Here is a 23,544-nt window from a genome sequence, read left to right as displayed (position 1 = left end):
GGGGGAAAGTTCTGCGCTGTCCTTTGAAATACATACTGTGTTCTAGCAGTGATATCTGTTGTTCAGATTGGCAAAGGCTGACGGCGTGTGGTTATCATCCCTGTGCCTGTGATTCTGGCTGCCCCTTGGCTCCAGTCTGGCAGACAAAATACAAGGGAGATAGAAAGTTCTGAGCTGGGGACGGTGCAATGGGAAAGGTAGGAAACGAGGGGGAAAAGGAACGCATTCAGATGTAATGAAACCACACTTCTGCCTGTGCTTAGTGAAGTTTCCAGAGCAAGGCGCTTCTTTAGGGCTGAACGCGCTCCGTGTTCTGGCACGGGCCGGATTCCTGTCCGCTCCATCAGCTAACTGTCACAGCACTATTATTAGGCGATTGCTCCGCGTGTGCCATAAAGCGACCGAGGAGCTGACGGCGGCAGGTTATAAAGCCGCTCCGCAAGCGGAGCATGAAGCAGCCGCTGCCAGCAGCGCTCCGCAGCCGGGAGACGCGCCGGGGGTGAGTGTGCCGTGCGGGGCCGGGGCTCCCTGCGGCGGGGACCAGGGACGAGGCCCGAACTCCTTCCGGCCCCGGGGCTCCGCCGCTGCCCCTCGGCCAGGAATGCACAGCCCCCCCTCGCCGGTTATTTATGGCTCCGTGGCGCTTCCAGCCCAAAATAAGCCCGTTGGCCGGGACGGCTGCGCGGGGTGGGGGGCTGGGAGGTGGCTGTGAGCTGACAGGGCGGCCGGGCTGAGCGCCCCGCCGCGCCGAGGGGCCGGGCACGCCGAGCCGCCGCGGGCCGCGGCTGAGGCGGGACAGCTGCCGCGCCGCGGGGCTCGCCTGGAATGCGGGCGCCGGCCGCGCGCCGCGACTTTTATGGAAAGTTGCAGCGTTGGAGCGGCGGCCGCAGCCAAGGGGCGCTCCGCAGCCGGCACCGCTCCCGCCCGCTCCGCCGGGACTACGCCGAGACGCAGCGGCGGGGCAGCGCTCCCAGGTAAGGAGCGGAGGGGCTCCCGTCGGCCCTGACCCCCCGCCGGGCCGGGGTTCGTCGCGTCCACTCGGAGAGGGGCGGCGGAGAGTCGGTGGGTTCCGCAGAGCGGCACCGGGCACCGCGGGGGGGGCTACGGAAGGGGCCGAATGCTCCGGGCTGCCCGGTGCGGTGCAGCCAGAGATGCCGTGCGGCCGTGAGCCGCGGTGTCTCCGCGCCAGCGCCGGGCTGTTGGTGAGCGCCGTGCTGCTCGTTGGTCAGCGCCGGGCTGTTGTAGCGGCTGCTGTGCTTCTGCCGCTGTAAGGCAGCGCCTCGGGGGAAACAGTGCGGTCCTCTGACAGCTTACTAACGATTTGTTACCGGTCTGGGTATGTAAGAGCTTCTGTCCATATAATGAACATTCGCGAAGGAAATGCTGAGGAGAACGCAGCGCCGTTCTGGAGCCAGCCGGCGTGTGGCTGTGTGCTACAGAGCAGGGCTGTTACAGAGCAGGGCTGTTACCTTCAGGTCTCTTAGAAAAATGCCCTGTGAAACGAAATTATGAAATGATAACTAGTCCTACAGGAGGGCCACGCGCACTGAGGAATACACACTGACACGGGAACACATCTGGTATGTGCAGAAAACCCTCAGCAAAACACAAGAACCGGGCAGACAGTTCAGGACGTATCCCCAAGAAATGCTTTCTCCAGCCATGTCTGGAATGCCATACATGGGTGCTTTCCTCCATCAGATAATCCATAATTCACAGCGTGTGGACGTTCCGCTTTGTAGCGCTCTTAGCAAGGAACGGTGCCTCAGCTGAACTGGAAACGAGATGGGGAAAGCTGAGGTGGAGCTGCTCAGGGTGAGCCATGCTGTGCGCTGGGATGGCCGTGTCCTTGGCCAAGGCATTGCCCTCAGACATCGGCCCCAACACTCAGCAGAGTGGAGATGGTCAATGGAGCTCCCTCCAGGGGGTGAAGGATCCGTGTGTCAGGGAAGCAGCACGTAGGCTGTGTGCTGTCATCTGAGATGGGAAGAGGCAAACTGCAGCCGTACCTCACGCACGGCGCTTCGTCCCACATTTCAGTGCCCGCTCTCCAAGTCTGTCAGTGACAGCTGGAGTTGAGCTCAAATCTTAGGGTTCCTCTTCAGCTTCTGGGACACAGCAGCGGCTGGAGGAACTGTGGCACGGGGCAAAACATGCATTTTGCCCTCAGGGGTCTGACTTCACATTTTACTGCACCTCGTAATCAGGATCAGCAGATGTCTTGGAGCATGGAATCACGAATCACAGGCCTGAAGATCTCACCAGCGCTTCCTTGGGCCCCGCTTTGTTCTGGAGTATGCCTACCCCATAATAGCACCTGAAGGGAGCAAGGAATTAAGGGGCAGATTTTGTTTTTCTAACACAGCAGCCGGGCTGCGCGGCACCGTCACATTAAGAGTATTTAGAGCTGTGTAAACATATTCAAAATAGCTTCCACTAAGTAGATTTTTATAAACAGCACAATATCTGCAAAGGCCATTCTGCTGTAACAGAAGATGTGAAGTGCAATAAATTGAAAGAGGGAAAAAAAGGTTGTATATGAAGTCCTGGGTCAGTTTTTGGTAGGTGCTGGTAAGTCTTTCATGGTAAAGACATCATGAATTAAATACAACTGAGTGCAAGTAGTTTTGTATTCTACAGAATGTAATGGCTGGGCAGCTGGTGTTAATTGTCAGAGCTCGTTGGCTACAGAGGAGCTGACAGTTTATACCAGCTCAGGACCTTCCCCCATGCCCGTTAATTTTAGAATCTACTTTAGTATCTGTAATTTAGTACAACAACTGGTAGAGTCATACCAGAGAAGTTGCAGTAAGGACAGAAATGGTGAGCCTTGCTCACCTTCCCCTCCTCTTTCCAGATCTATTTAATCCTTCTTTAAATACTTGAGCATTACGGACCGTGTTTTCCTCTCTTAAGTGCTTTGGCTGCAAGTGCTAAGTTTCCAAGTCTCACAATATGGTTTTCCTATATAACGGAGTCTTCCCTGCAAGTGGATCACAAAGAGAGACAGATGGTAACCGTAACTTAGACTGTGCTGCAGAGGGCTTATTTATAACTCACAGTAGCCAGGAAGACGGCAGGGGGGCCTCTTGAAAGGAGGAATCACAGAGCAACTCAACGGTTATTTTAAGCCCCTGCTTCGTACTCCTGTTTGTAAAGAGTAGGAAAACACTTGTATTTCACTGCATCTCTCACGTGAGGGTGTTAATTACTCCACTGAAATACACTACATTTAAGGAGGTTGGTCTGGGGACTTAGGAGCCATCAAACCTCCTGTGTCCCCTGAATGGTTTTAATTTTTTCAGCTTTAGGGTGTTTTAGGGAATCTTAAGTTTTTAGACAGCTTCATAATAGAGGGACAAATGTCTTCTGAAGTAAGTACACACACAAGTAGACCCTTGTTGTGCTAAAGAATAAGCATTACTTGTATTAAATAGCAACTTAGATAAAAGTTGCTATTGTTAGAAAACAGCATGTCAGAGTTTCTTGGGTTGGAAAATAAGTACATGCTTTCTGCAAAGCTATCAGTAGATGATGAGGGAGCTATTCCTCCACAATTTGAAGGCTTCAGGGCTTCCTGACCTCGAAGGAAACCACTCGAGGGGTCCCTGAGGCAAGGTCCTGCTGCTGTTCATGTTTGAGGTATATATGGCATGAAGAGGGATGAGGGGGCAAACATGGGCTGTATCATGTGTAGTGAGGACCTACTGCTTTACTTCCATATCAGTTAGCATCAAAGGTAGAGGCAGGATGACTTACAGCTGCAAAATGTCTTGGAGCCAGCTGGCTAACCTTCAAGCACATTAATAGTTAGGTGATGCCAAAGGATTGGAAAGTGACCTAAAGTAAGAGGAGATGTGGCAGTATTCCAAATGGCAGTATCTGCCATCTTGATGGACCACAACAAGTTAGACTGGCACGTTACTGGAAGTTCAAAGAGCAGGAATTTACAAGGTTGTGGTGCACCAGGCCCAGCACTGACAGCGGGTGAAGGAAGAGATTGTCCCACTCTTCTCCATGCTGGCGTGTCCTCACCTCAAGTGCTGTGTGCATGTTTGGTCACCACAATATAAGGATGTAAAATTATTAGAGATCATCTGAAGGAGCTTTGTGAAGATACTGAAGGGTCTGCAGGGCAAGATGTATGAGGAGCAACTGAGGTCCTGCGGTTTGTTCAGTGCAGAGCTGAGGAGAGGCCTCATGGCAAGCAGCTCCTCACAGGAAGAGAAGGGCAGCGCTGAGCTCTGCTCTCTGTAACAGGGGCAGGGCATCCACATAAGTGAATCAGATTTTCAATCAGCCATGGTTTTCAAGTGACCTTAAGGTGAAGCCCTATGGATGGGTTATGTTGTTATGGTGAAGGTCAGCAGCAATCCTTGCAGGAGTACTTTAGGTGAAATGGAGTCATTTCTCACAAGAGACTAACTTTGGGGCTTACTTTTCTGCTCCAGCCCTGTATTAAGGCTTCTCTCAGACCTGTGTGGAAGAATGAGGAAGTCAAAGGATCTTAATTAGTTTTAAGTCATACTGATTATTATGGGATATCACTTACATGCGTAAAGTAAGATAAACTCTTAAGACATTCAAACTCAACAGCACAATAGACAAATGTACATTAAAGCATAGAGCAGGCACGTCCAACCTGCTGTCTTGGGCTGAAAGCAGGGCATGGGGGCACAGTGCAGTGCCAGCTCATGTTATAGAAAATATGCTTATAGATTGTGATGCACTGGCTGAACACGGTCCTATGAACCTCGAAAAATATGCAGCCATGCTTTCCATTTTGGTACAGGAATTTGACAACAAGTTTCAAGATGATGAGTCCATTTTCAGTCACCATAAATACATTCCATCTGAAAATTCACAAGTACCATATAGAGCTGCTATAAAAAATTTGACCATGTCTCTTTACCAGACTTTTATAACCCCTCACTTCACAGCCATGCCTTCCTCATGCCATCGCTTTTAGGCAGTACGTACATTTGTGAGCAACTGTTTTGGAGGATGAAACACAGGAAGAGTAAAATGTCATCAGTCATCTCTGATGAACACCTTGAGAGCTCACTAAGAATTGCAACCAGTGCCATCAAACCAGGCTGATGCATTAGTTTCACAAAGTCCCGTACCTCACTAGCTTTATGGTTTTGTAGCTCCCCCCCCCCACCTTTTTTTTTCTCCCAAAGTTACCACAGACAAAGATTAGAGCTCATAAAATGCATTCTTTTTAATGTTTCAATAAGTGTCATTTCTACATCAGTACATCCAGATTCGCATCATGCTCACGTGACAAAGTCTTTTTGTAATTATTTCATAGAATCGTAATATTTTTAAGTCCTGTACGTGCCTCACACTGGCTGGTGGGGGTGTCAGTTCAACAACGTACTGTGCTTAGGAAGAGTTTGGAACTCATACTGACCTCATTGCGAAGTTGGGGCTTTCCTTGACGTAGCAGGAAAAAGGGAGTCAGGAATAAGCTGTCATACATTAAAGCAAAACAGATTCTGTTCCACACTGCCAAAAAATACCGAAGGTGTAGCAGAGCCATTAGCATGTTTCCTGTGATAAAAATCATTATGCTTCTATTCAAATAAATTTGATTTTCACAGACATCGGCCACGATCATCATCCTGACTCAGGAAACCAACTGTCTTCTGGGAACTGCTTGCTTATGGTTTTGCCAGAAATCTTTAAGTCTTAACTACAAAGCTTCAAAGTCAGCTTAGTGCCTACTGAAAGACTTCTGTTTTACGACTTCAGAGCGCTAAGTGAAAAACGTTTACATCAGCTCATACGGAACGTGTTTGTTTGTTTGTTTTCCAATGAGTAATTATGGAGTCTGAAAACTGATAGAATCAAAGCATAGTTCTGTGAAGATTCACTTCCTAGAACCACAGTTACAAATAGGATTACTTACTGACTACCCTCCGTGGGTCCTCTTGTGGGTTTGATTAAACCACGATACAACTTGTGCTCTCGTTACACCCCAGTCACATTCAGTTCATTCATAAAGTGACAGTTTGGCCTCTAGAACAGGGAATGCTGCCATTTTTGGTCACATCCTTGTGTCGCATGGCACGTGTGCTATCTATAGTACCAGATAATTTTTAGTTGCTCCTGAAACATTTCTCTCTACTTAATAGTTTTCATGGGGAATTCTTCGAACTGAACGGTCACATCCCACGTTTGATCCCCTTAGAGCTGCATACATGTGGTACAGGGCAAAGGGAAAAAAAGGTTTTGTGTGTGATTTTTCTGCTCTTACGGATTTTACAAGTAACCTCACAAGTCAAGATGCAAAACCTACCTGAAGCCCAGCTTCATTCTCTCACACACTCAGCAGCAGTAGGAAGAAAGCAAAGCTGTACAAAGGCAAGGCAGCATCTCCAGCAGGCTGTGTTTGGCCTGAGCGTTCTGCAGACTTCTTGCAACCTGAGCTCACTGGCTCAAACCTCAGCCTGAAGCGGAGTGGCAGAGGTGCAGAGCACATTCCTTTCTGCTAGCACAGTATTGGGAAAAACAGTTTCGTAACAGCCAGCCAGGGCAGCCAGAGCTTGGCTGAGAGCTCTGACTTTCTTTTTAAAATGGAAATTAAAAACCAATATCTGGGACTATGTGAGGGGGGTATGAGCATGAATAGTGAATCATAAGCTTGTTCTTTTAATTACTGTTGCATACTTAGAACCTATTCATTTCTTTGTGAGCCTCAAAGGACCAAATGAAATTGTGATACATCGGTTTCAGCCCATGCAAACTTATTTACGGGAAGATGGTCAAAGCATCATTTAAAAGGAAAAGAAAGGAATATAACTAGAACTGTTTCTTTCAGGTAGAAACTGAAAGCAATCAAACGTAGCAGGTGCAGAGCAGAATACCGTAACCATGAACGACATCGCACAGAAAACAGAGGTATGTACCAATTTTAGAGTTAAAGCAATATAGTAATTTACAACTGATGCTTGAAAATAGGGCAGCTAAAAAGACATGGTAAAATACACTTATACTGTTGATTTTGTTTTAAGACAATAGAAGGATACTTGAGAGCAGCTTTAGAAATGTTCGTATTGGTATTAAAAATGAAGAAACTTGTAATGTTGGGAGCAATTCAGGCTACTTGAAATATTTCTTCTTATGCCGTGATATGCTGAGTGGCAGGAACAAAAGCAAAACATCATTAGAGTATCTGCTGTTGGTTTAGGTGGAAAATAGGAAACAAACTTACTTTCAGCCAGTTTTCTCAGCAGAACTGCACTGAACATTTCTGCAGTCACTGCAGTAAAAAGATGGAAAACGTCATACTGCAAAGTAGGTACTTCTCATTCTTAAGTACTGGCAAAGATGTGTTTGTTACCTTTATCAGTACCAGATTCCTGCCAGCCGGGACCTTGGACCCTTTGCACCATAAAATCACTGGATGAGTTTCTCTGAATATCAAGAAAAAAAATAAGTATATATCATATTGGAAGTTTTAAATGAACTAATAGTGCCATGTATTTAAAACCAGTTACAGATGGGGAAGAGTCGCAGAACACAGACATGTTCTGTTACATGTCTGCCTACTTAATTTATTTTAAATGTGGTGTTAGGGGCACAAGACCTCTTTTAGTTCTTACAATTTCAGTGCAACTGTACAAATCTATATATAATGCTTAATAAATAAAAAACAATGTACATTTGTGTTGCTCATATACTTAGTTACGTGGCATTCATCATCACAGTTTTTAAGTTTAATACAGTGCCAAAACTTGTTTAGGATATTCCGGTATTTATTACTGTTTAGTTATGAACAAATACTTATAGATGATGGCTAATGGCACCAAGTTCATAATCCCAAATGTACTTTTATGTTCTTACATTCTTTCTAATCCAGTCTGACTGCTTCTGTTCATCTGTTTCAACTTTCTTTTTCTTATCTTCATTTCTTCTATATCTTCATCAAGATTCTGCTTTCTTCATCTAAACCCGTCCAAAAGTCCTATGTGCCCAAGCTTCACAAGGGTGATGTAAAGGATAAATTTGAAGCTATGCAGAAAGCAAGGGAAGAAAGAAATCAAAGGAGATCTAGAGATGAAAAGCAAAGAAGAAAAGAACAATATGTTAGAGAGAGAGAATGGAACAGGAGAAAGCAGGAGGTTATTTTTCTTTGCAAATATTTTATGTTATTTTAATATTCAGTATTGCACGTGAAAGTATTTTCACATTATTTTAAGACAATATTGTTGGAATCGTATTTAAGGTGTAAGAAGTTTACTTTTTCTGTATTTCATCAACCAGATGAAAGATCTGCTTGCATCTGATGAAGATGACGATTCCAAGTCATCTAAGACAGACAAAGGTTACGTTCCAAAGCTAATAGGTAAGAGAGGCCGAAGTTTAAAGGCCACACAACCCGCTATGTAGGCATCACATCTCCTTACTGATCTGTGTGTTTCATATCACAGGAACTGTTAAAGGCAAGTTTGCAGAAATGGAGAAGCAAAGACAAGAAGAAGAAAGAAAAAGAACAGAAGAAGAAAGAAAGCGCAGAATTGAGCAGGATATGATTGAGAAAAGAAAAATTCAAAGAGAATTAGCCAAAAAAGCACAGGAGGTATGGTGATCTAACCCAAATAAGGTATAATTATCAACAAATTAGAAAAAGCTTTGTATTCAGCAAAAGTATTTGGCTCTAAGATTTCTGATCGTAGTGGTTTACATGGGAGATGCTGAATGGGACTGAATTTAGGAAGAAAGTGAAGATGAATATTATCTAAATAATCTTTAGGGTAACCATTTTTAAAGCTTGAGTTACAGACAAAGGCAGGCAGGCATAAGATGTGGTAGGAGTAGAAACCAGGCACAGGCTGGGGTAAGTGTTTATAGAACTTACTAAACTAATCTGAAAGTATTTAGTTACGAACCCTTACTTTGGGCTATTTTTGCTTACAAATCAGTGAATGCAGTTCAGTGACAGATGAATTGAGGCACATAAGAAGTGTGAAAATGACCTCATCAGGCAAACGTATGAAGATGCAAGTGAACTAAAAATCACGATAATTCATGTTCGATTCCTTTGTCACTTTGTGAGCTGTTCCTGCACCTACGTGTAAACAGACTCTAACTGTGCCAAAGGAGAAAATCTTGTCCTTTGTAAGATTTTGCATTGGGGCATCACATTAAATTCCATTTGTAAGTTTTCCTCAGCGCTGCAAATACTGCAGTGCAAATAAACACCGAGTCGACAAACTAGGACCATAAGATTTATTTTTCATGTGTTTTACATAAAGATAGGAATATTTAATTTAGGTTTTTCTTATGAAAAGTGCTTTGGCTTTTTGTAAGAAAAGAGGAAAAGTGCTGCAGGAGAACTCAGTTTTCAGTAAGAACTTATACAGTATTTTCTACTTTCAACATTGTTACATTTCCTGCCAGAAGTACATTTTTATCCAGCAAATATTTAGTTTACTTTGAAAGGCAGAATTACATATCATGGAGAATTCTAGAAAGAATGTTCCTGTATAAAACTGACACTATTAAGACACCAAATACAACCGACTTTTTGTGGGGAGTTGAAGATGATGTCACTTAGATCAGAAATACTTTTGCTGTCATGGCTTTTTGTTTGATTTTAAATGCAATTATGGAATGCTCACATGAAGAATGAACACCTAAAGCACTTTTCTCGGTTCATCACTGAAGTGTTCAGAATGCTGACGCATGCTTTGTCTACCATGTCACGTTTCCTGTTCCCCAACTTGCTAACCTGTCTGAAATATTCCACCAAAGGTTCAGTCGTTACCATCTCTGTGAATTTAAGTGCTACATACGTATCTCTGACACACACACAGAATTTCCAGTTCTTTGTTTGAAAATCTAAGGCAAAGAGCCAAATTAATGTAATCCTATGAAATTCTTATTTAATAGATTGATGACTTTAACAATACGGGGACTGAATCAGCAGCAGAGGTAATCAGCTTTTTTTTAAAGAAATGTTCACCTACATTTTTATTCACTTTGCTTTATTATTGTTATATGGGCTGGGAGAAGTTCCAAAAGGGCACAAGTATTCACTGCTGTTCAACCAAGGAGCTAATAGTTTTTTAAAGCATGCAGAAGTGTTTATCTGCACTTAAAACTCAATTTATTTAAGTTTTAGAGTCTGAAGCATGAATAATAAGTTGAAGGGTTCAGAACGCTTCAAATGCAAATATTCAAAGCCACCACAATGATTTCAGGTTACTGACAACGATCCTTTAAATCCTCTGGCTTTGAAAAGTATCATCATAAAGCTCTTTGCCTTAAGCTTGTCGATAAAAGGGGGTTCTGTCAATATACTGATGTTTGAACACTGGTCTCAACTTCTTGGTAACTTTTGTCCCTCAAATGAACTCATTTAACGTATGGGTTTCTATTTTAAATCTTGCAAACAAATATATCATCTCAGAAATCTAGGCTTGAAGGTCCAGTCTTCTGTCAGTAACACAAAAGCACATTCATATTACAGTTAAAAAAAGATAACAACTCACCACCAAAACCTATCAAGTTCTTGATCAGTGTCCTTATTATCATGGTATCTAACTTAAAAATAGAAAGGGTGAAGTGAATGTTGGCAAAATAATTGATGAAAATAATTTTGAAGCAGCAACATCCTTCAAAAGCAAATTGATCTGCTTGACAAAGAACATACTTCTGGATCTACTACCTTATCCAACCACCGTATCTCCCTTACATAGTAAGAAGCAGACTGCCACTGCCATTTCTACATATTCAAAATTCCACCTGTTCTTACCTGATCCAAATAATGAATATTTATAAGAAATAGTTAATGAAAATATGTAAAGAAATAACACCTTGCAAGAAATTATGTTTAAAGTATAATTCAGTCTTGATGCTTTCAGATATTACAAGAAAATTAGTGACTGTCAGAGGCAGACAGATTTATTGTTGTTAATACTCAGTGCAAGTGATTATTTTGGGACTTTTGGTGCACACAGGTAACAAAACAGCAGCTTAAGAAGTAAGTTACCTAGAAGTCAAGCTTTACGAAAATATAATAAATATCTTTTTGGACAGGAAGGGGATGATTCTCTACTGGTTACGGTAGTGCCCATAAAACCCAACAAAACACCTGGGAAGATGAAAGTAAACTTTGATAACACAGGAAAAGAAAGAGCAGAACAAAAAGGCAGACCGGATGAAGAAATGAAGCTTAAATATGAGGAACAAAAGGAATTCCTTAAAGAAACCAAGTGCCTTTCATTTCTCACGGTAAACCGCACATCTAAGAATGCCTAAGCAACAAACCTGCATGTTATTTAAAAGGTAACAATTTCATTTTTCTTATGCAGGGTGAAAATCAGGACAATGAAACACAAGTATCTCCCGGTAAGCTGAAAGTAACTTTTGAAGAACTTGAAAGACAAAGACAGGAAAACCAAAGGCGGCAAGCAGAGATAGAAGCAAAGCAGCGTTTAGAAGAGGAAAAACGTGCCTTTGAAGAAGCCAGACAGCAGATGGTAAGTACATGTTTTGTGCATGCTGCTATAGAATTCTGATAGAGGATATGCCCTTTACATTCACTCCTGAACCTAATTTTTATTGCTTAGCTTGATTTTGAAATGGACGCTTCTCATCTTGGTTCTAACTCACTACCCATGTAGGCAAAACTCTCATATTAAAATAAAAAGCTTGTTGTCAGTATTATCAATTTTCACATCTGCACTTTGTAGGACTTTGCATTTAAGCTGTAAATCCTCAGGAAGAAAACTACTTTTCTGTTTTGATCATGAAAAGTACTTTGTATGTTTCAGTAACCAACTTTTATGAAGACATTCAGTAATAGGAAAATGCTACTTCTTATTCCCACATTTCTTTTTATAAATATGACACTATGTGTTGGTTTTTTAAACTTGTTTTTGTGAAGAACAGGAAAGACAGGTCGGCTGTCTTGTAGGCAGTGGCGTAAATTACAATGTACTAGAAATTACGAGATTCGACACCAAATTGTTGCTCACAATTCCTGTTTTATATTATTTGCAAAACTATTTCCATTATCATGAGCCAGACTTATCTTAGTTCAGCTATAAACAGACCTCACCATAGTTTGTTCTTCAGTCACACTAAGGGAATCGTGCATTTGGCTCTAGGATAAGATACACCAGATACTTGAGTACTGTATTTCCTATTTTGCTATTCCCTATTTGCAAAAGCTTTATTTTGAAGTTCTGTATTTAAGTATCCTTCCTTTATACCATCTCAAACATTGCGACTTTGTTCATTCACATACAAAGAAGTTTAATGAGTCATGTCTTTTCTTGAGAACTTTAAACATATTATTTCTATGAATTTGCTGATTTTAACTTTAAAAGAACAGTGTAAATATAAATTACCATTCTTGAACAAACAAGATCATTATATTGCCTATATTTCAAAAGCAAATTGCTACTCGATAGAAAAACAAAATAAACCAAAAACCAGCACAACACAGAACCTCCAGAAAGCTGAACTTCTCAAATTCCCAATTGGTTCAAACTGGGAGGGTTCGAGGCTCAGGCAGATGCCAAAACTGAAGTTAATACCCCCTCACCCCCCCCCCTCTTGTCCTCCTCTGCCCTAGAAAAAAATCACCTTATGGAATGGTTATTCCCTAATGACGGCCTTGGCATTATGTGAATAATGCTCATTTTTGTTTTTCTTTTGGAGTAGGGATATGAGTGAAAGAGAAAAGAAAATGAAGGAGTGCAAACTTTGTGAAGCCACCATAGCCATTCTAATTGAAGTTTTCTTCACATCTCCCACCCTTATATACCTACATTTAGTAACCAAGTAATATAAAAGCATGACAATTGAATTTACAAATTCAATAGAAAAGCAAATCACCCCGTGGTCTTTTTCTACTACGCAGTTATATCTGCTATCAGTGGTTGTCAAAACCTGCTGTAAAAAGTTTCCTTTAAGGAAGAGTTCAGTAGTTCAACTCCTTCAATTCTTTCTTGCTTTTTTTTTCCCCCCCTTATGAGACCTCTGTAATTCCCTCAACTGTTCACCCAACATACCAGGCTTGCTTGTAGTATGCAGATAGCTGGAGCGTTAATACTCTTGACAGTCCCCAGTCAATTTCCACCATAAACAACTGAGGTGCTCCATGACATGTTCTGAAGATGGTTCGTTCTTTTGTTCTTTGCAGTTTGCAAACAATGGGTTCCTCTTAGCAGACAATAATATATTCAGAAATACTGAAATATCTCTCTTCCCTTTCTTCAGTGATGATTAAACGTCTAAAAATAAGAGAAACAAAAATGTCAGTCTGGATTAATTAAAAAATATTAAAAAATATTAATTCAGTTCTGCTATGAAACTACAGCCTCCCTTTAAGCTGCTAAATGCACTGGTTGTAACTCAGTGGTATAAAAGTCAATGGAAATGATGTAAAGAAAGTGAATAGGAAGTGCTGGTTTACAGGAAATAATCCAACCCTGAAACTGTGAAATAGATACTTAATTGTTTATCCTTTTCCCGATAAGGCATCCTGCTCCAAATTACACCTTGAAGTGATTTAAATCAATACAGAAGTTCAATATGGGATTCTGAAATACATTTCCTTTCTCTCTCTGCTGGTTAAAAAAGTTTCTTAAGGGAACCAAATCATCAGTACAGAATCATAGAATCCTTAAGAGTTGGAAGGGGCCTCTGAAGGCCAACCAGCCCAACTCCCCTGCAATGAACAGGGACACCACAGCTACATCAGGCTGCCCAGAGCCTGATCCAGCCTGCCTTGAAAGTCTCTATTTTTTCACCAGGAGAATAAAAAGCAATTATAAAGGATCAGAAAAGAATTAATGGAGTATTTGTTTATTATTCAGAATAGATACATTAAAAAATAACAACAAACACACACACACACAAACCCAAAAACCAAAAAACCTTATCCAAGCATTATATTTTTCCCCCCTTCCATTTATGCTGAAGATAAATGAAAGCGGCCATGAAGAATCCGAAAATTCTGGTAGAGATTTCCGTCCTGGTAAACTCAGGCTCAGTTTTGAGGAGATGGAAAGACTGAGGAGAGAAGAGGAAAAGAGGAGAGCAGAACAAGATGCAAGAAGACGCATAGAAGAAGAGAAAAGGGCATTTGCTGAAGCACGGAAGAATATGGTATGATACTTTGTTTAGTACTTCGTTTACTATTTTCCCTCAGTCTCCACAATGAAAGGGAAAAGTTTTAACTACAGTTAGGCATATGCTTCAACTTCTTCATTTATTAGTTTACCCTACTACTTATATGAAGGTAAACTACTCAAGGCTCTCCATAAAAAATTATCAAGAAACTATCCTTCCTCACAACAAACCTAGAAAAGGTATCAAATGAAAACCAGATACTGTTTCCAACTACCAGTACTATGCTAGGTGCAACAAACATGCAAAGCAAAGTATGTTCGGAAGGAAGGTTTTGTTTTTGGCTCGGTGCAAGGGAGAAATTCCTGTGTCTTTAGCTGCAGTTTTCCAAGTCAGTCTCCCTACATTTCTTACTCGCTTAACGGTTATTCACACCATAATAGAAAAATGCTCACTGCAAGTGCATATTCTGAGGTCATCTGTAGCCCTTGAGGATGGAAAAAATGAAGAAGCTGAAGTCAACTAATTGATGTTTTTACTGTATTTCATTACTTGCTTGGAGAAACAGAAAAGGCAACTTGTGGAATTTACTGTTCTTTATACAGAACATTGAACTGGAATCGATCCCTGTGATATGCAATGATAAAATCTGAATTAAGATTATATCAAAGATGAATTTTCAGGGAGCAAAGATGCCCGACGCAATAGTTTGTACACAAAATAGCACAGAGTCTTTCATTGCTTTTTCCACTAAGTTCAAGTTTCAGCAGGCTTTTGGATATAAACCAACTACTTACTGGTGGATGTTAGGAAATACAGAGTTAAATTAGACTAACACCAGCTAAAATACAAGTGTTGCATTATTCAAAACGAAGGGCAAGACATACCATGAAAAACTGTGGGATAACTCACTTATCTGGCAGTCTCTTCCTATATTCCCTTGTGTGGCTTTACTGGGAAAGACCATCTACATGCCTAATTCTTTTCTTTTTTTTTTCTCTTCATAATTCAAAGTGATACTTGTGAAGCAACTGAACACTTTGTTTGGCTTCTAGTACTGTTAGCAGTGCTAAACTGGCTGAAAATTGGGCCGAAGACCAGACCTCTACTCTGCATGGCCACCCACACAATTACAATGTAAATTTATATCTGATTTTGTATTGGAAAACAAATATTGAAAATAACGTGCATGGCCTGTCCACAACTCTGAAGTGGGAGCAAAGAACCTTAAACCTCTAGAAAAGGAGTGCTACTGGACTTCTGCCATTATAATCTTAATGAAAAGCCAGCAGATAATTCAAAGAAAGTAAAGCAAGGACACCAACTACTCACTGCCTTCTATTTTTTACTGCTTTCTTCAGAACATTTTTTTCTGCCTCTGTGTAACAAAAGCTTAAGCATCCAGGCAAGAAAAATCTCACTGATTAATCAAGGCTTAATCCATTTGATGCAGCACAGCCTGCAACTGGAACAGCAGCCTGTAAAGACGTTCTCTAGTCTAAAAAATTAACTGAAGATGTTGTCAGCATATACGTGGTGCTTGAACAATTTTCTGTTAATTACTATTCTGAAAGAGTTACAGAGTTTCCTTCACATGGAATAGAAAACACAAGCCTGTTTTCCACACCTACACAATATAGCAGCAACGTACTGATGTGCTTTGTAGCATTTTAAGAACACGAGTGATCTCACTGAGAATTACTAAAACCTCATATTCATTTTTAAGTGTTTAAATTGTTGTCTCAGAACTTCTTCACGCTTACCCATTTTAATTCAGTTTTGACAAAATACACACAAACTGATGCTGTTGCTGAAAACCATCAATGCTGCCTCCACCTCCTTTTGCAAGGACCTCCCTGTTTCACATCTTCTACTATATTTAAACTTGCACACCTCCCACTATCAACGCGATCCCTTTCAGACTCAAGCATTCATTTCTCTGCCATCGATCACTTTCCATTAGCAACTATGTGAAGAACCTGTCTTAGCATGAACAAAAAGCCGTTCTATTTTGTATCAATCACTGTTTGCCCACTGAAAATTGGCTGGCAGAGCTGCACACCACTACCATTACAGGGCTGTTTCCCACAGCTGTCTGTTCCCAGTTTGTAGAAATCAAACCAGACCAGGCCACAGCCTCACTTCACAAAACAGAGCTGAAATAATAACCAAGCTAACCACAAGGCTTCTGTGTATCACACAATTCAGCTGATATTTTCCTTCCTTTTTTTCCCCTTAAATCAGGAATAGATTGGCTTTCTATATTTCCATTACTGTCTCAAAAATACAAACAGATGCAGTAATTTGGTCATATGCACTTTCTGTTTTCATACACAAATACGTTAATACATTTTGAATTAACGCTTCTCCTTTCATGAGCATATGAGCTCATACATCATCAGAAAGACTTGCACAGCTCTTTACTGACTTAGCTGCAGTTAGCTCCTAAAAAATAGGCAGCTCTGCACTGTTCTCACTGAAGAAGGAAATAGTTTACAGCTTCATTTTTTGATTCCACTTCTCCACAACACAATTTCTACAACTAAGCTTGTATTATGCAAAACGAATGGAGAATGGCAGGAATGGTGGGGCTGCAGTCCAACTGAAAGCTTACTCATGGGGAAAATTGGAAGGAAATCTATAGTGACTAAGAGTATTTGATTGAGCCAAAAAAAAAAAAAACAAACCCAAACCAAACCATTATTGAAGAAGCAAATAAAAACAGAAACAGGCATGAACAAGGATGGCACAAGCAGCAGTAAAAGGCACAAATTATAACAGCAGTAAGCAGCAATAAAGGAAAAAGGGGAGTACTAAAGCATTTATATAAAGTTAAAACACTCTCTCAAATGAAAGCTTTGATCCATTAACCCCTTCTAGAATTTGGATGATGGCTCCTGTTAGGAATGCCCATTATTTCAGGCAGACTGGGCTCATAGTGTTTGCCACAAGGCTTTTCAAACATGCACTGACTGAACAGTGCCAAAAGCTCTTATCTTTGTGCAGTTCTAGATCAGTAATTGACCTCGTCGCACACCTTAGACTGCTCTAGTTGAGACAGTCTCTATCAATCTGACAAAATAAGTTCACACAGTTACACGCCCAAGTAGACTCACACAGGTTATTATCTAGAATTTACTTTCCTGTGCAATTTAGATGACTGGGCGATCACCCTTCAATGTCATAGTAATGCCCTGCTTTAACAAATGCAGTTGGATTAAATATATGTTTCTAGATTTCCAGCTTTTGGAAGTAATTAAGCAGTGCTTTTCTGGGGCCAGACTATCCTCTTATAAATTGATCAAAAAAGAAGCAATCTCCTCATAAAGAATGACCATTAATGCCCAGCCAAGCTGTGCAGCCTGAGGACAGGGAAAGAAGAAATCAATGAACTGCCAACATGATTTCATATCTTCCATTTGTGTGTGTCTTCTAGTTCTCGGTTATGCATATTAGCAATACTGGTATCAAAGAAATACAACACAGTTTGCCTAGAAGAAAGACTACAGATATTTCAGCATTGAGGACAAGGCCATTTAGAAGCAAATACTTCATATAAGGACAGCCTGTGGAATGAACAGGAGTAGACAGCATTGAGTCCCAAAGCTGCTTTCAGAGGACATGCTCTCCCACCATCTTGTAGAAAAGACTGCATTTGTGTGCACACCTTCATCTCCAGTATAAAAAGCTTAGTGTTGTAATAAGAAAGGCCTAAAGTCAAACAAACCCCCCAGACACATTCCTTCTCAAAACAGCAGAGCAATACCCCACTGCACCTTACTGCTCTGTGGCAGAATACTTGGATTTTTCCTCCCAATACCTTCAGGATGCAGCATTAACGATGTGAATTTCCAGCAGGTGCTGGATGATGATGAACCACCAGAAATGTTTAAGACATTTTCTCAAGAATCTCTCATCCCTGGTAAACTGGAAATTAATTTTGAGGAGATGCTGAGACAAAAGATGGAAGAAGAAAAGAGACGCACGGAAGAGGAACGCAGGCAAAAACTGGAAATGGAAAAGCAAGAATTCCAACAACTAAGACAAGAAATGGGAGAGGTTTGTATATCCAAAGATGTGTTATGCATGCTCCAAAGAAAAATACAGTATTCAAACTTCAGAGCATAAGATTTTAACGGGAAGTTCCTTTTTAAGGGATTTTAAATCAATACTTCCTGTATTGTGTGAGAAGAATGAAAATCCAAAATATCTTTTTATAATGTTGCATGCATTTAATTTCTAACCTACTTGCTACCCTTAAAAGTATAAACAACTTCATATTTGTTCTTTTAGCGTTTTACTTAAGTTACCTGCAAATTCTACTGCATTAATAACACAAATACACTGTCTTTCCAATACTGGGAAAACAAACACCTGGATTCAAAATTCAAAGATAAAAGAAAAAAAAAAGAGCAAAATTCCTGCCCTCCTCACAGAAATGCTCTGTTAAATAGTTTGGAAGGAATCACAGTGACCTCAAGTTGTTCCTAGTGAGTGTATCAAGGATTTGAAGGCTGTCACAGCTGATGTTAAGAATCACACCCAGAATTTGCCTTGCATACCAGATGACTAGAACAGCACATTCAAGAAGTGCACACCAATTTGATTTGGTTGTGGGTGGTAATTTGCAGCACATGATTCCCTTTGGAATATTAGAATGACTTTTTTTTTTGTAAGCAAAGCTAGAGCGAGTAATAAAAGCCCACAGCTTGTGAGCTTTGCAAGTACCTGAAGTGAGCTCTGCATGCCTTTTGAAAGGCATGCTGGGGAAGAAGAGATACAACTGAAACACATTCTCTTATTGCCATCAGAGGTCATGAAGTGATAGAGCAGAATATAAACAATTACAGCATTGGATATAGTTTGACTACAGCATCCAGAAACGTCACTTCTTTTCCAGCTGTGACATCCTGAAATCTCTTTTGTTTGATCTGTAAAACCAGAGCAAAAATATTTTAAAATTAAAGCTTAATGATGCTATAAACTCAGTAGTCCAGACCACATTGAGAGAAAAGTCATTAGAAGGAAAAGGTCTTTGACTTGAAATAACTCCAAGCTAAAAGAGTTGTTCAAGCACTCAAAGTTACATCAATCTGTGGGCAGAACGGGTAGTGACAATTACCAGGATATTTTCTATCTTACATGTTCTGTTATTTCTAAACAGCTGGAAGAGGAATCTGAAACTTTTGAGCTAAGCAAAGAATATGAAGAATTAATAAAGCTAAAAAGAAGTGGTTCTATCCAAGCAAAGAATCTGAAAAGCAAGTTTGAGAAAATAGGACAATTGTCTCAAGAAGAAATACAGAAGAAGATTGAAGAAGAACGAGCCAAAAGAAGAGCAATGGATGAAGAAATAAGAGAAAGGGAAGCTGAGAAGTTTCAGGAGGTAATTTGTGTTCTGCATGGTAATGATTTACTCAACTAGCACAGGGCAATAGTACTGCTTTCACCAAAACTTGCTCTATTTCCAACATGATTCTGTCGAGGCTTCTCTGTTCCCTTCTTTGGATGTATGATGTTTCTCTAAGAGAAACAGCACCAGTTTATTCATCAATCATTTGCACTCAAGCAGAGATCTGTTTTTCTGCTCATACTTCAATTCAGCGCCTTAACAACCTGTTGGCCTGAGGTGCTGAAACATGCTGGGTTTTGAGTCTGTTCTACTAATGGTCACACAAGTTGCTGCTCCTGAACTCTAATTCATTCTCCACCATTTAAAGCCCCATAATGAGGCTTTAGTATCCACAGTCATTCACTTCAGTATGAGCTCAGAACTTCTTAAACTTTCCATTGAACAAGTGACACTAACATTTCTGTAAGGTCAACAACCTGCCTAAGTGTTGAAGCCAGAACACCGTGACATAAAAGTGAAGTGACTGAGGACTCACCATTGCCACAGGAGCACTGCAACTTACACATGAAGAAAAATCTTTTAGAAAATACTTTTCTCATACACTTGAGATGACTTTTGCAAATACTCTGTATTTCTCTCTCTAATCTTCTCCCTTCCCACATCTACTCTACAATCATTTTCTGTGATCATTAAGCTGATTATTTTCCAAAAAAATGGAGGACAAGCCCAGCTAAAAAACAGCCCACAGAGCAGATGACTTAATTGGGAAGGGCTGCTTTTCAAGGCCACAAACAAAAAGGCCAATAGCACAAATAAGAGAACTTGTACAAGCAAATCAGCGGTGACTTCTAAGACACCAGCTGGTTGCATGGCAATGTGAAGAAAGATTCTGTATCTCTAGTACATGACAGTAAGAGAAAGCAAACATTCCCATTATCATTTCTGTACTTTATGGATTCTTGGGAAAATAGGATTTTCCTTGGACAGGAACACAGAGAATTACAGCACAGATCCAATAGGATCTATTCTCATTTGAGGTGAAAAAAAAAAATATTAAAATCTCTCTAAAATTAGCAGCAGGGAAAACCAACCAAAATGCACAAAGAAACCCCAAACAACCCAAAATGCGAGCATGGGGAGTTGCAAAAACAGTCCGAGTATTCTTTTTGAGGAAAGAAACTTAATAAAATCAATGTCTCTTCTCAAAACAAGGACACGTACTTAGTAGGGCCGCTGCTAAGTACATTTACTTGGCTCCCCAATGTAGAAATGTGTATCCTAAGACTGCAGTGATGATTCACTTCAGTGCTTTACAACTGTCCTTAAAGACTAAATACAGTTTTCAAAACCTCTGCTCTTTTTTCCCTTCCTTTAGCTTAATAGTTTATCACCTCTAATCCAGTGCTACAGCTGTAGCCAATGTTACTTCTACAGTGTTACTACAACATACCACTAATAAAGTGCCATTAAGAGTGAGATGTTACAAGGAACATCTGAATTCACAGTACGGACTTGTAGCTGCGCAATACGTTATTTCTCGAATCCACACCTTGCAGACTTGATAAGCAATCTGTTTTTTTAGAAAAGCTTATTGTTGAAACATTAGAATAAGGTTCATCAACTGAAATGTTCTTGGTAAGTTTTAGGGAGAAAAAACCCCATCTCAGAACCTGAGGAATTATTAAGAGACTTCACTTTACATCCAACATTAAACAATCTGTGGGGAGAAAAATGACCACGAGGACTCAGGGTGGCTTTGCAGTTAAAAAATTACTGATGCATTAAACCGGTACTATTGCTAGGAGCATTTAAAAAGTAAAACATGAGTAACGTCCTATTCTTTTTCTTTCCCAAGGATGATGAGGTAGATGTGAGACCAGCCAAGAAATCCGAGGCTCCATTTACTCATAAAGTAAATATGAAGGCACGTTTTGAGCAAATGGCAAGGGCGAGGGAAGAAGAAGAACAGAGGAGAATCGAAGAACAAAAATTACTACGCATGCAGTTCGAACAAAAAGAAATTGATGCTGCATTACAGAAGGTAGAGATTACAAAGTACCTTTTCTTCAGTCCTCAGTGTCTTTTAACTTGGCCTCTGATTACCACTGATAGCAACAATGCCAGAAGTATAAAAGGAGTATTATATAAATTATTGCATTTGTGTAATTAATTGCTTTTGAGTTTTTATTATTTGAAGAACAAGGAAACAGCAGTTTCCTTGGAATATTCTGAACATGGAATCACTATTCATGCCTATACTTTTCCCCAAGACACCAGCCACACCAGCTTCATTAAAACAAAAGTTTAGACAGCATTTACTGTCTGTCCCATATTCTGAACATTGTTTTCTAGCATGGATAGGCATTTCCCTTCTTAAAAACAGCAGCTTTTCTGTATTCAACTACATGTAACTAGCAGTCATGCTGCTATTGCTACTCTGAAAATTCTAAACTGGATTATTTTAACACAGAAAAGGGAAGAGGAAGAAGATGACGAGGGAAGCATTATTAATGGTTCTACTTGTGAAGATGAGGACGACCAAGCTCGTTCTGGAGCTCCCTGGTTTAAGAAGTCACTGAAAAACACATCAGTTGTTGATGGTGAGCCAGTGAGATTTACAGTTAAAATTACTGGAGAACCGAAACCTCAAGTCACATGGTGGTTTGAGGGGGAAATGTTGCAGGACTCTGAGGACTATCAATATATTGAAAGAGGAGAAACCTACTGCCTTTACTTGCCTGAAACCTTCCCAGAAGATGAAGGCGAATATATGTGTAAAGCAGTCAACAACAGAGGCACATCTGCTAGCACCTGTATTCTCACCATTGAAAGTAAGAGTTAGTATTTTAATTTGCTTAAATCTCACATACTCTTCTTGTATCTTTCCTATTGCGAAAAATCTATTAATCTCTTTCTCTTAACCTTTTTATTTTCTAGCTGATGACTACTAATGCTCTACACTTTAGCTGGAATCTTTCTTCCCCTCAAAACTTTCTTACTGCATCATCTCTTTTTCTGATGGGGCCAACTAAAGAAAGCAAAGATATGCATTGTCATTCCTGCATCAGATACGAATAACCTTCAAGTTGTGCGAGTGTCCAGGTTCCTTGCTCAGTGCACAATTTAGTATTGCAGGCTAAAAAGAAGGAATCAATGTGTGAAAGATCAACTAAAAGGAAAAACGGAATGATAGTAGCGCTCCCATATCTGAAGACCAACCGTTGTGTAATAGTATAAAGCTAAATACACAATCTGGAAACTTTTGTAGTAGTGTAAATCTACTGGTATAGTTTTGCATGAGCATACATATTTAAGCTACATATTTAAGCTGTTTTACTTTATCCCAGAGGCACAGAACTGGCAGAAGGAAATACTTATCGATGATTTTTCAAGAACTCCAGTGTACTATTTTTAAACAATAAAAGATTACGGAACTGCTCACTTTGTTGCTCTGTGCTTCAAAGAGCATTAGTTTGGTGGTCATGATTTTTTAAACAGGCTTGCATTTAAACTCTCATGCTCTTATCAACCTATGCAGTCGGCAATCCAAATAGTAAGAATAATCTCAGTAAGGCCTGTAGTTATCGTAAGAACATCAACATTTGCTTGTAAAAATTCTACTTTTTCACTCCTTAAAAGAGAAACAGCTGCTGACAAAATATGAACCAACAGTTGATAGGAAGCAAACAATTACTTTCAGGAAGCACATCAGTTTTCAACCTCCATTTTCTTCTGATGCAATGCATTTACAGCTGCATCTCTAAACGATGCCTGCTTGAGATGAGCACCCTATTTTTCAATAAGATCTCCTTGGTATCAGTGCTAAAGCCACTGTACTGAACCCATCTGAATTTTTCAGCATAAGCTTCCTTAAGAATTATTGGTAAAATAAGCCGCATCTTCAACTGAAGAGCACTTGCAGAGCCTTAACATAAGACACAGTAAAGCTAGAGTAGTGTATAGAAACATTTAAAAACTACTAAGAAATTTTACTATGGTCCCATGTGCTGACTGCCCTCAGAACAGTCACCTATGGAAGTCACTCTTTTGCCTCAATAGAATAGTCATAAAATTCAGAGAAATCTTGAACAAGAACTATA

General features: G+C 40.4%; 2 protein-coding genes across 24 annotated transcripts in view; one reads left to right on the top strand and one right to left on the bottom strand.

The window, feature by feature from the left end:
* Positions 1-120: 120 nt before the first annotated feature.
* NEXN (nexilin F-actin binding protein) lies at positions 121-22,882 on the top strand. Of its 23 annotated transcripts, none has more exons than XM_072342876.1 (14): positions 399-499; positions 6,827-6,906; positions 7,938-8,129; positions 8,272-8,353; positions 8,439-8,587; positions 9,901-9,942; positions 11,050-11,244; positions 11,325-11,492; positions 13,945-14,130; positions 17,947-18,150; positions 19,256-19,477; positions 21,300-21,485; positions 21,915-22,275; positions 22,382-22,882. In XM_072342876.1, the coding sequence occupies exons 2-14, from the start codon at positions 6,880-6,882 to the stop codon at positions 22,393-22,395; spliced, it is 2,028 nt and encodes a 675-aa protein (XP_072198977.1). In that variant the 5' UTR covers positions 399-499; positions 6,827-6,879; the 3' UTR covers positions 22,396-22,882. The 23 variants fall into 23 exon arrangements, with proteins under 23 accessions (XP_072198983.1, XP_072198992.1, XP_072198994.1 ...); XM_072342878.1 differs by lacking the exon at positions 399-499 and adding an exon at positions 839-974 and having other exon boundaries at positions 17,950-18,150; XM_072342875.1 differs by lacking the exon at positions 399-499 and adding an exon at positions 839-974.
* The window catches only part of FUBP1 (far upstream element binding protein 1), a 36,143-nt gene continuing 25,699 nt past the window's right edge, over positions 13,101-23,544 (bottom strand). Inside the window, exon 21 of the mRNA XM_072342871.1 lies at positions 13,101-13,253. Coding sequence (XP_072198972.1) covers positions 13,236-13,253 — 18 coding nt within the window. The 3' untranslated portion in view covers positions 13,101-13,235. The remainder of the gene's footprint in view (positions 13,254-23,544) is intronic.

This window comes from Excalfactoria chinensis, chromosome 8 (assembly GCF_039878825.1).
Source record: "Excalfactoria chinensis isolate bCotChi1 chromosome 8, bCotChi1.hap2, whole genome shotgun sequence".
Taxonomy (NCBI): Eukaryota; Metazoa; Chordata; class Aves; order Galliformes; family Phasianidae; genus Excalfactoria; species Excalfactoria chinensis.
The sequence above is the reverse complement of the archived record's forward strand: the minus strand, read 5'-3'. Positions and strand labels throughout refer to the sequence as shown.